At 32.0% G+C, this 13379-nt stretch overlaps 1 protein-coding gene across 1 annotated transcript in view; it reads right to left on the reverse strand.

Moving 5' to 3' along the window:
- Positions 1–13379, reverse strand: part of LOC145243396 (protein pigeon-like) — a 123570-nt gene that overhangs the window by 90698 nt on the left and 19493 nt on the right. Inside the window, exons 5-6 of the mRNA XM_080106241.1 lie at positions 10694–10738; positions 5109–5282 (exon numbers count right to left, since the gene is read on the reverse strand). Coding sequence (XP_079962367.1) covers positions 5109–5282; positions 10694–10738 — 219 coding nt within the window. The remainder of the gene's footprint in view (positions 1–5108; positions 5283–10693; positions 10739–13379) is intronic.

Here is a 13379-nt window from a genome sequence, read left to right on the forward strand (position 1 = left end):
TTATCATTTTTTAATTTAATTATTTTTTATGTTTCTGTTTTTAAATTAATTTTTTTTTAATTATTGTTCGAGATTATATAAAAATTATGTTACGCCGAAAGTTTTACATTCTTGCGAGCAAGGAAATTATTAAAATCTTGCATATAAAAATCATGCGAAATCTGTAATTTAAAAAAAAAGTAGAAATATTTTTGCTATTATAATTTTTTTTGTGAAAATATTAAATAAACAATGCTTAATTCAATGGTAATATCGGTAGTTCGAGAAATTCATTTTTCTTCGAGTTATATCGAATTCATTAATACAGACTTTAGGGGCTTTTTTTGTAATGTTCCTGTAAAAATTATTTTCTTTTTTTTATTGTTACAAATTATGATGCTTTATTTGTATTAAAAAAATGCAAAAATAAATTCTTGCATTTTTTATTTACTACTGAAAACCATAATTTTAGTAAAGGTATTTTTTGTTTAAACAAAATAATACATTTCCACTAAGATTTGAATAAAAATGATTAGTTCATTATATTCCGCGATCATTATTTGATAAATACTGAAAATTTCATTAAAATTGGTTAATTTCCTGATTTTGGGTGATTTTTTAAGTAAAGGGAGGGGTCAAAATGTTTATATATTTTTGAGCATCGGAATTCATTTTGCCCGTACCTAGTACAAAAGGTACACTGTTCCACAAATTAATTTTCATACTGAAAACGGACTTGTGTACACTCTTAGTCCAGCATGATATATATATATATATACTATTTATTCAAAAGAAATCTACATTCAATGTGTAACTTCATTTGCATATTACTTAAAGGAAACCTATTTTAATAATTAGATCAATGTTAATAATTGCTTGTTGTAATAGAACCAGTTTAACTGTTCTATTTAGAAATATTATTTAAAGTTGATTTATTTATTTTTTATTTAATTTATTTTCAATTGTTAATGGCTGATAACAGCTGCGTTTGAAACCCGAACTAAGTTTATTTACTTAAGTTTATTTCCCCTTTAAGCTATGAGAGTTATTTCGTGTTTGATTTTTATAGATGAAGATAGATGTGTTTTATGCTTCCCTAAATCCAACATGTGGTCACTTTTCATAACATGTTAAGATATTCGGTGTATCTTAAATTGTATGTGACTAAATCCTTCGCCCGGCAATATGTTTTGATTGGGCAATGCTGGATATATATAGCAAGCCTATATTATGTGTCTGTTTGTCTGTCTGTCTGTCTATTCCATTTTTTTTTTTAGAAAACTACTATTCCGATCTGGTTTAAATTTTGTATGAACCTTTGGTATGATAAAGTGCAATAAATTAAGTATTATGGATTGATAGAGATTGGTATTTAATACATAAGGCATCAATTCTAAGTCAATGGGCTATAACTTTTGCCCAATTTTTAACGGATTAAAACTCTAATAATTGAATAATAGTTGAACCCTGAGAAAATCACGTTCAATCTGTAGTGGAATGGAGGTATAAATGAATGATTACATTGGATGCTACTAAGACAAAGCCCCTTTCCTTTAATAATTATAAGAAACCTTTCCAGCCACCGATTGCCATGACTCATAGCAAGCACTCTTTCAGAGGCTCCAGTATTCAAATGCCTCAGCCTAACATTCACAAGCAACATGAATTGGAAGAAATACAAGGAAGATACTGTCAAGTCTGCTGGAAATAAGGTGGATCTCCTTTACAAGCTAGAAAATTCTTTTACATCTGCCAGCATCTTATATCTTTACAAAGCCACCATTTGCACATGCATGAAGTATTGCTGCTACAGCTGTACTAGTGCATCAACCACTAGTTTCTTCCTCTTAGACAGGGTCCAAAAAAGAGTCTCTAGTCTAATATATCCCACACTGTCCTATTACTACGATGTTGTATCCATGTGTTTATAATATAAGTACTTCAATGGAATGTGCTCCGTCACTGTAGAGTTCCCAAGATGCCAGAAAGCTGTCTACCTTAATAGCTTTTTTTTTCTCTCAATCCACTTGCTTTTGGAATTCCTTTCCTGCTCCCTGTTTTCCGAACTGTACCAAACAGCAGAAATCTAAATATAATGTAAACAAATATCTCACTACTCAACTCTCCACTTAGGATGTCCCTATAAATATGGCCCATAACTCACGGTAGTCTCTTACACCTCAGTAGCCAAAGTGCCTTGTTTAGGGGGAATAAAAGTTAGAAATCTCTGTGAGGTGCTGACCCCTCAAGGTTAATACCACCAGAAAAATGAAAAGAAAAAAAACTAATTAATAGTGATGGGACGATTCCAATATGTTTCTTGATTCCAATACAATTACCGATTCCGATTCTTTATAGCTCTCTTAATATTTAACTATAGAGCTGTTATTTTTCCCAATGACTGTAAAAACACATGTTAAATGTGCAGATATTTTCTCAAGACTTGCGGGGGATGATCTATGGATTTTATTTTATTGGTAAAATTAAAATCAATAAATATTTAAGATGACTACCAACAGTGGAAGATTTTGTTTTAAAAAAATCAAATAAAAAGACAATTAAAAGAATCGGTTTTGGCATTGGAAAATAGGCACAAATTTTTCCAATTCCGATACCGATTCTAATATCTGTAAAAGTTCAGATTTTTCTGATTCCGATTAATTGCCCCAACACTGCTAAATAACTAATTCTTTTTCTTTGTAAGGGGGTGTATTACACTGAAAGTCTCAGAAATATTTAAAAAAAAAAAAAAAATTATTTTCATCATTCAAGAAAATATTTCATAGCATTTTGTTTTGTTTTCTAATATTTCCAAATTAACCTTACGAAATGTTTTTAAAGTTGTAATCAAACTCTTATTTAAAAAAAATAATAATTAAAATTAAAAAATAGTACCTTTTTAAGTCACATGTGAAATAAATAATTTGGTGGTGCATCCAAATTATATATACAAAAGACTAGCAGGACGCCCAGCATTGCCTGGTCATAAAATATGCTTAAATATGATATTTTAATTTATGCAAATTTCGTGTTTACTGTTATATAAACAATTCGCTATTGATTATTATGTTATACCCAATATATAGTAGTGATTTAAAAAAAAACAAAAAAAATATGACCTAGATGTCATCAACTAAAATCGAAACCAAAATATTTAGCACTCCAGCCTTAATCGTGACCATTTGAGCTATCGTCAGATGGATAAGAAATAGCTAAAAATGAACTGAATTTAACATATAAACATATTTGCACATGCATACAAGACCACTTTAAGCCAACTTATGTTTGCAAAGTTCCAGATTTTTTTCAAATTTGACCCCTTAGCAGCTATTTTTACCGGCTTATCCCTATATATATAAAATGAACTCATTTTTCCCCTATGATTTTGACCTTAATAGGATTAAAAATTAATAATCAAGACATTTCATGCGAATGTAATATGCACAAACTGCAGCACAATATCTGAGGTGTGTTATAGGCATATTACCTCTCCATTTCCTCGACCATCGTAGATTCCTATATTTTTTCCGCTGAGAGTTCACTGCCAAAATCGGTTACAATCAATGAAAGTGGTAAAATCTTTTCTCTCTAATTAATTCCTCCTTCCCCCGCCACCACTTACACTGTTTCCGGATCGTTCACAAGGGATAGTTACGAAGGAACACCGGTTTGGGTTTTCTTTACTTCGTGGTTGCTTAAAAAAACTGGAATGGAATTTTACCGTGCCTTTCCATTCTATGCACATTGGACTTAACCGAATCGAAGGGTTATTTATGCCATTTTCTTTTTTTTACGCTTTATTTCGTTTTATAGTTGCTTCAAAAAACTGGAATGGAATTTTAACATTCCTTTTTGTTCTATGCTTTTTACTGGGTGAAACACACATTGGACTTAACCGAATCAAAGGGTTATTTCTGCCATTTTTTTTCGCTTTATTTCGTTTTGTAGTTGCTTCAAAAAACTGGAATGGAATTTTAACGTTTCTTTTCATTCTATGCTTTTTACTGGGTGAAACGCACCATGAACTTAACCGAATTGAAGGGTTATTTATTATGTCATTTTTTTTTTTTGCTTTTTGCTGTGTTTATTTGTTTTTGTTTTTCCGAACACGTTCATCATTTTTTTTTTCTTTAATTTTGCTTTTTGTTCTTCCGATTTCTTTTTTAAAGAAGTTTTATGTTTGTTCACTGTTTTTTTTTTTGTTTGTTTTGTTTTGGTTTTTCCGATTTTTTTAAGAAGTTTAATATCGTTTTTTTTTATATTTAAACAGGGTTATTACTTCGTTTATTCTTTACTTTACCCCCCCCCCTTCCTTACACACACACCTCCAAACACCCGGGCAACGCCGAGTACCCCCACTAGTATGTATATAAAACAATGGTTCACATACCGCTTTGCAACACTCTACGACCTTGCATCTCGGAGAAATTGCAGTTTGAAAAAAATGGAGACAGACACACAGACATAGTGAGTTTATATATATATATATATATATATATATATATATATATATATATACACAGATTAACAAAACAGGTGAGATATTTTTGGCATATAAAATAGACAACTCATTCCTACCAGAAAGTCATGTATAACATTGTTAAACATAGTATAGGCTTATTCACTATCACCAACTTATTTAATACTGCTTTCAATGTTAACACTTCTTTATTCAAAATCTTTCACAAAAAACTCTTGTCTAGATACAAAGACTGCCAACAGTTTTCCCCACTCTCTATCTGTGCCTAAGTCTAAACACAAATTTCATGAACAAAGCTTCGTTCCTCAAATTGCCCAACTGTGGAACTCTGTTCTGCTGGCCCTGTTTTCCAGCTGACTACAATATGGTCGTCTTAAACTCCAATGTAAACAAGTTCTTGTTGAACCGTCTTCTTAAATAATCCATTTCTACCCTACTTCCACCACTAACTATTAATACAGTGTTGTCCTGGTGACCACCGTACACTCATTAACCCTTATCCTCAAGTGGACTTTGGGCTTTGATAAGTGGAAACACCCTTGTAAAAAACACTATATATATATATATATATATATATATATATATAGCTTTGAATCATACATGTATAAACATCAGAAAGAATAAATGAACATTTAAGTAATAGACTTACATTCTTTGTGAAGGAAGACCAACATATATGCTTCTCTTTCCAGCATTTCATTGCCTTGTCCTGGTTCTGGCATTAAGTGAAGAAACTGAACCTTCAAAAAGTTGATTCTTTCAATATTTAAAGAGAAAAGACGATTTGGTTCCAAAATCTCAGCTAAAAAGGCTGTATAGATGCCTGGAAGGAAAAAAATAAAAACAGAAATGTTGATAAATTTGCCAAGAGTTTAAGAATAACTTTGATAATTGATATGAATCCTATTGGCTAGCAAGTTATAAAAAATGGCACTGATATGTATTAGTTTGCTAAAAATGACATTGTTGACAAACAGGAAATTTGTATTTGAACCTGGAAATGAGTCAGGAAATCTGCTCAAAGAGTCGGCTTTTTGATGGAGAGTTTATGTGGTTAGTTAGCATATCCATACAGAAGTGACACTCACCTTAGATGGGTTCAACCGACTTTCACCGAGGGTGGCAATTTCATGAAAATATCAAATTCACAGTCACTTCTATTATTTGGATTAATCGGACAATTGTCCTTATCCCACATAACGTTTCGGTCGGTGTAACCTTTGATCTTTGTCAGGTGTAAAAGTCACCATGTTTTGGCCGGTAAAAAGGAAAGGGGGTTAGCTCTATATCATAAGGTTTCGAAGTTTTGGATCCAGTTGGAAGTAAGTTTTTTTTTTGTTTTTTTTACAAAAGTCATTTATTATTGATATTTCCAACAATGTATTGCTTCCGTGGAGAAGTGCTGGCATTCGAACCTAGCATAATCACGTTTGACACACCGGTGCTCGTCAGATCACAAAGTTAAGCAATGATGAACCTGATCAGTGCCAGATGGGTGACCATTTGGGAATTCAGGTGCTGTATGTGCTCTGTGCTTATCTTGACATTGTTTCCAGTCGTCCTGGACTTCTCCTTGCTACTGGACTTAAGCAATGCCGATTTAGGAGAGGTGTGATTGGGGATTGCGCAACTCTTACCATACAATTACATGCGCAGCTGCCCCTACAGGGGTTATCCTTTGTCTTTCGAGACTGAACAGAGGCATCATTGCTTCTTATTTTAAACAGTTCATTTAGTTTATCCCATCTGCTATGTCTTTTTAAGATGCTCTTATTACCCATGTGGTCCACTATCTGTTATTTTCCAGTCATGTCTTGAACACATAGTTCTTTATCGCTTGTAATGACGGTGTGGTGAGACACTACAGTGGATGTCCATTGTCTTCCGTGGAGAAATGCTGGCATTCGAACACGAAACCCGTCCAATACGAAAAATAAGAAAATAAACGCAAATTTAAGTGTTATCATGGTTCAAGTCGGCAATATAAAAGACGTGTTTTTTTTTTGGGTGGGGGGCAGGTTAGGGTTAGGGTTAGGGAGGTTGAGGGCAGTGATATCTATCTCATGTACGTGAGGTTGCTGTCAGTTGGGAAGAGGACAAAAACAGAATCATGACGGCAGCGGCAGTGAGGGAGAAGTAATAGAATGCTGACTGTTAAGAAGAATTCCGAACCCCTTTTTATCTTTTCTCTGTTTGGAGAACAAGAAAACGTTTCATCGAGCTTGACCACAACTTGTATGTTGAATGAAATTTACATGACTAAAATAGAGATTAATTTCCTGAGAAAAAAATATAGACAATCTTTCAATCTCCTCCGGCCACGTGTGTCCATTTGTCTCTCTTTATCTTTCCCTTCTCTTCTCTGTTGTGACGTCACTTCGTACAGCTGGCTTGGTCATTTGCATATGTTAGCTGTCATACGGCTGCTCCTGCTAACCCAGCGCTAGCAGCTCTGTTTTCAGTATTCAAGTTTCAATCTAAACTTAAAGTTACTATGAGGTTTTGGTGTTGGAAATATTACAACTACTTCAAAATTTCACTACCCACTTTTTTATATATAAAAACAACAACAATATATATATATATTGTGTATTTAGGCAGCATGTTTTCATTTAGACAGACACTGAACAGCGTTGAGTGTTTTTGCTTAATCGTCTTTTTTTGTAATTTTTCCATTTATCATATGGTTGTTCTAATATCTTGGCCGAATTTGTGTAAGAAAGTTCTATAGTCGTTTTTGTCCGTCTGTTTTTTTTTTTTTTTTTTTTTTTTCTTTTGCAAGTATTTACAACTGATTTCCTTCCGTCGTCTTCAGAAAGTTATCGATTACTGTTTCGGTTAAAATCTGGATGCTTTTATAATTACATTTAAATTTCTTGAACTAGTGAAGCCTCTCGTGTGTAAGACAAAATGTTTTTAACATATTTCATATATATATATATATATATATATATATATATATATATATATATATATATATATATATAGTACCGATTTCAAAAGTAAAAAAAAAAAATGACTTGGGTGCCATCAGCTAGAATCGAAATCAAAACATTTAGCACTCCAGTTGCGTTTTTCTCATTTAGTGCTCCAGCCGCATTCCCTACCGTTTGAACTGACAGATAGATAAAAGGGATTTTAAATTAAACCACTTTTAACTATGATTGACTTTGTGCATGCGTAAAACTAATAGTAATATGTCAGCAAGTTGAAATGAACATTTTGCATTTCAACTTCTGTTCACGTTATTCATCCATCCAAACAAAGATTTTACTCTTTATAAACCATCCTTGGTGTATGAGCACTATTTTCTGTTAATTTCGATCTTATGTGACCAGTAGTATAAGAGTTTATCGGTTAAATATTTGCACACACAGACACACACGCACATACATCTACTGTTTTATTTATATAGATGAGTCACCGTTTATCAAGGTCAAAGGCCACTTGATAATAAAGGGTTAATGAAATGGAATGATAACTAATTGAAAGATGAATAACCTCATGAGAGGATTGAGGATGATTAATGGAACAAACTGAGTTTATTTACTTGTGGAGATGATATTTGACAAGAATCTGTTATTGGATTTAAAGACGATTATGTTGTAATTTACTGGGAAGTAGTCCCAAGGTAATGTGTGCGAATAAGCTCTGGTTGTCAAAATTTAAAAAGAGTTGATATTTTATTGAGTAATTAGACACTAATTAAGCTAGATTTCTTTTTTTTTTTTTTTTTACAAAAGAGTCACCACTTATCAAGGCCCAAAGGCCACTGGAGGTTAAAGGTTAATGAATGTTAGGTGATAGTGTAGTAATCGTTAATGGTGTAAGTTGGGTGGAATTTGATTATTTAAGGGGCCGGTTCAACAAGAACTTGCTTTCATTAGATTTGAGGTTTACTATGTTGTATTCAACCAGGAAGCAGGCAAGTGGAACAGTCTTCCACAGGCGGGCAGTTCTGAGAAAGAAGCTTCATTCATAGAATCTGCACTTAGATTTAGGCATAGATAGAGAGTAGTGGAAATCGTATATAGAGGTTGTAGCTAGTCAAGTGTTTTTTTTATGAAAGTTTGGCAAATGGGGACCATAGATTGGAGTTCAGTTGAGCACCTTCCATGAAAATAACGATAGAGCAGAGAGGCTTCTGTGGGAAAGAGGTTGCAGGGAAGAGAAAAGGGCATCATCTATTAGGTTTCAAAGCTGGTTTTGAACTCTATCAAAGCAGGATAAGACATGCTGCTGAACAGCTCCTGCTCAGATATGGCAACAGTAATCCATTTTAGGATGCCCTTGGCTCTTATACAGATAGAGAATTGCTTCGACAGTGAGATATCTACTAGAGCAGTAGAATGACCTAACCATTTTCTCGTGACCTTGGTAATGGATTTGATGTATGTGCTCCATTTCAGATCAAGAGTGAAGGTCAGACTTAGAAGCGTGTGAAGCCATGGTGCTTCCGCAAGATGAGAGCCATTCATTTCAATTGGTGCCTGATGGGGGTCAGAGTGACTGTGATGAAAAGCGAGAAGCTTGGTTCTGGCTGCATTCAAATTAAACAGCCACCTTTTTCCCCATTGTACCACGTGCTCAAGATCAGAAGAGAGAGAATAGTTTATTCTTAAGACTCCATAAACTTAAGACTTATATATTAGACATCTTCTAGAATCAAATACTGGCGCCTACACATAAGGCTCAGTAGCAATTCATTGATTTTAATATTCATCAAAGGACATAAAAGTTTTACAACACTTATCTCCCTTTTTGAAAAGACGATTTAATACTGTTAGTTGCATTAATATATACGTCCATTTCTGTTCATAAAAAAATAAAGAATAATTGACCTATATTCTATTCATGGAAATTTATCCTGACACAAAAGAATAAAGAAAAGTTCTTTTTCATTGTAATAGCAAAGTGAGTTCTTGTTGTGAATGTTTTACAAGCAGCAACCAGAAATAGGAGCTTAGTCGAACACCTTCCATGAAAAATTAAGATAGAGTGGAGAAAGACTGGCAACATCGCTTCTGTATCTGTACCTTCAAAAACCTGTTTAAAAATTGAACAAGTTTTCAACTGTATTATTAATAGGTCTGTGACAACAGCGTATTCTTTTTATTCTTTTGACTCTCGAGTATATAGCCGAAATAGTTAGACACAGTTAATTAACCGAGAACCACATTAGTCTATATAAAAACATAAGATATTAACGGATATATACTCAAGAGTCAAAACAATGAAAAGAATATCCTGTTGTCACAGCCCTAATCATCAATATTAAATCACAAATGTCAAGGTTTTTAAGTTATTAACAGCCACAGAAAGCAAACATTAAATGTCTTTCTCAACACTATACTAGAAGGGAGGGTGTAGTAGTTACAGTCGTGTTTTGTGAGCTTAGCATACTGGGTTCAAGTTCTATCTGAGCTACTGCATCACTTTCATTAATACTCTTGAGAAAGGTATGAATTCATATATTTTCCCTTCAACTATGGATTAAATAGTAGGGTAGACTAGACTCTGAAGCTTTGATTATGTAACTAGTCTGGGATTTGAAGTAACATCAATCTTTTTCTCTTCTTATCCATTGTTTCTAGTCATCCTCGTTTTGATGTTGATTAATTTCTGCACCTTCCTTCATTTATGACCAGGGCTTTACTGAAAGGAGCACGCTCACTTTTACTGCAGGCATGGAGTAGAAGGCTCATTTTTTATCCAGCGGTTCAGAGGTAAGTAAATAGAGACTTATTTAAAAATAACACTGAAAATGTGTTGAATTTTCCAACAGATTATTTTAAAATACAGACGGAATGGGGAAATGAGTGGCTCCTTTTTTCTTTTCTTTTTAGAAGCAGGAGCAGGAGCCACTCTCAAACTAGTGGAGTGAGTATAAATATTAAAATTTATGAAATCAATTTAAAAATAAATCATTTATTTTTAACAACATGGACCAATATCTGGCCTACTTGATTGGAATAAATTAGAGTAAAATTGTGTGAGGAAAAAGTGACTTTAATTAATATATAAAATAAGGACATATATTCATAATATTCCCATGTATCTTTATGGTCATTAAAGACTAAAAATAAAAATACTCTGCTCAGGCTTTCTTCCTATTGAATTGTGCACAATGAAGAATAAAGAATCGTTTGTTAGAACGATTTTCTGAATTGATGATATTTCAAGATTATCTGCTTTTTATTTGCAGACGACTTCAAATAATACAAGAAGACTTACCACATCCTTCAAATTCATTTTCATTTCGATTTAAAATGGTAAAGGCTGCAAAAAAAAACAAAAAAACTATCAACAAACGAATGTACATTTTTCATCAAAAATAGGAAAAACAATTATCCTTCAGTGTTTACAATCATATCAATTGGTGAAGTTCACAACAACAAAAAAAGAAAAAGAAAGAAGAAACAAATCACCTCAAAAAGGAAAGTTGAAAAAAAAAAGAAAAAGTAAAATAACTTTTACATTATTTCAGGTTTTCATTAAAATTGATCCAAAGCTATGAAACACAAAGTAAGCAAGATTTCTCAAAATTCAATTTCCTTGTAAGATCCCTTAAGTTTAAGCTTTAAAATCATATAATGGATCTTGATTAAAATTGGAATAAAGATTCTAGATATAAGGTTGAATATCTTGATTTTAATGTTCATAAAAGGAACATAAAGTGGTACAAAACTTATGTTTGGGAATTAATTTTATCTGTCCTGGGACGGATATTTTCTAGCATATATATATATATATATATATATATATATATATATATATATATATATATATATATATATTTTATTATTATTATTATTATTATTATTATTATTATTATTTCATGCAAAAATATAATATATTGTGTTGTGTATATATTTTTAGTATTTGCTCAATATGTAAGTAGAATTATATGTCTTTAGTATGAAAATATATGTAGTTTACTAATATATATATATATATATATATATATAAGTTTGGTGGTTAAATTTTAAATTCTGAAAAAACAACATATAGACACATATATTCGATTTAAGAATTTATTGTTTGACAAAAGGAATATATAGAAGGGGTTATGTTAATTTCCATAATCCATGAATTTTCAATAATAGCTCATATCATCAGAGGAAATGAAATGCGGTTGGCAAAATGTTCAGCTGCGAATGGACGCTTATTTTGCTTGTCAGCACAATTATTGAAAATAGTTTTTGGGTGGTTGTGGAAAATTAAATGGAAAAAATTATACGAAAAGAGAAGTTGATACAACCTGGGCAGTCCATTATCAGAAGGAGTATAATGTTCTTCGGGGTTATAAATCCAGGTGGGCAGAAAATAGATCCAGGGGAGAAAGTGATATTCCCATATAGCGAAAGCATATTGCTCCTTGTTGATTTTTCGAAAAGTATACGGGGCAGCCTTATTCGTTGTTGCGTTGAGTGTGTGTTGGTTGATGTAGTCCAAAAGCTTTCTCGGTGTTGACAAAGTGTATCCGATGTTGGGTGGATATACCATTCCATTGTAATTATCCCCGTGAGTAATAGAATTTGAGCATTGAGTTATGCATGCAATGGACCTCGAAATCAGTAGTATAGGTAGCAAAATATTTTGGTTTTATCGAGCTTTTACGTCTGGTTGAGATTACTGTATAAATATTAATTCTTTAATATTTATGATATACTTTAGTTTTACCATCTTGGATCATTTTGGTAAATTTAATTGTAATTTTTATTTTATTATATATATATATATATATCACACTTTATTTGTGTTTCTACTTATTAGTAACTAGAGACATCTTCAGACGATACAGCTTATACAAAAGCAAAGTTTGCAATGAAAATGTCAGGTCTTCCTTGTCATAGGCAGTTAATACTAAGATGTTTCGTCAAATGCTGTAAAAAATAAGATTTGGTTGTATGTAAATAAGACTCAAATCATATAAGCTGTATCGTCTGAAGAGGTCTCTAGTTACTAATAAGTAGCTGACCGAAACATACTTATGACTGTGTAGCAACATATTACCGCTTATGTAAAAACAAATAAAGTGTATACCCTGCTCTACTTCGATATTGAGCACTCTTGTATTAACCTTGTTAAACTTCATTGGTTACTTAACCTCTGGAAAACAATATATATATATATATATATATATATATATATATATATAACTACTTCATTTACTCACATAAAATTAATATACGAAAGTATCGTTTATGCGTAAACTTTAAGTATTTACTTCAAAAGTGCTCAATACGTAGGTAGAGCTAGTTAGTAATTTATAAAATATTCAGTGTAGCTTAATCGCCATATATATTTTATAAATTACTATATATATATATATATATATATATATATATATATATATATATTAAATTGTAATTCAATGAATTTCAAAAAACTCTCATTGAAATGAAATGAAGTGGTTGAGTTTCATATCAAAGAATTTTTATTATTCTAAGCAAGACAAAGAATGCTTTAGAAAATTAATCTCCTCAACCTATAGGGTTTCGATGTCTACCATCTCATCAGAGGAGAGAAAATATTAGCAAATACTTATAAAGGTATGCACCCTATTTGCTAAAGTCAGTGAGACATGGAAAGTCAAAGTCAAAATAATAAATTTATCAGAAGTCCTGTAGCAGGAGGATTTGCAGAAAATATTACTGCCAGTAATATTTTGTAAACCTACAATCTCACGTTTCCATAACAACTGATTGTTAAATAAAAACTATTCTGAAGTATATATATATATATATATATATATATATATATATATATATATATATACTCGGGGTTTTTTTATTCAAAAGTAATGGACTAGTGAATTCAACGAGGTTGTTAGATAGTGCTCAATAAAAAGAGCTGATAATACTTGTTTATTGTTATATAAACATGCTTACATCCCGCTGCTACAAACAGCTACTTG

Source organism: Euprymna scolopes, chromosome 22, assembly GCF_053919585.1.
Source record: "Euprymna scolopes isolate OS-2025 chromosome 22, ASM5391958v1, whole genome shotgun sequence".
Classification (NCBI taxonomy): Eukaryota; Metazoa; Mollusca; class Cephalopoda; order Sepiida; family Sepiolidae; genus Euprymna; species Euprymna scolopes.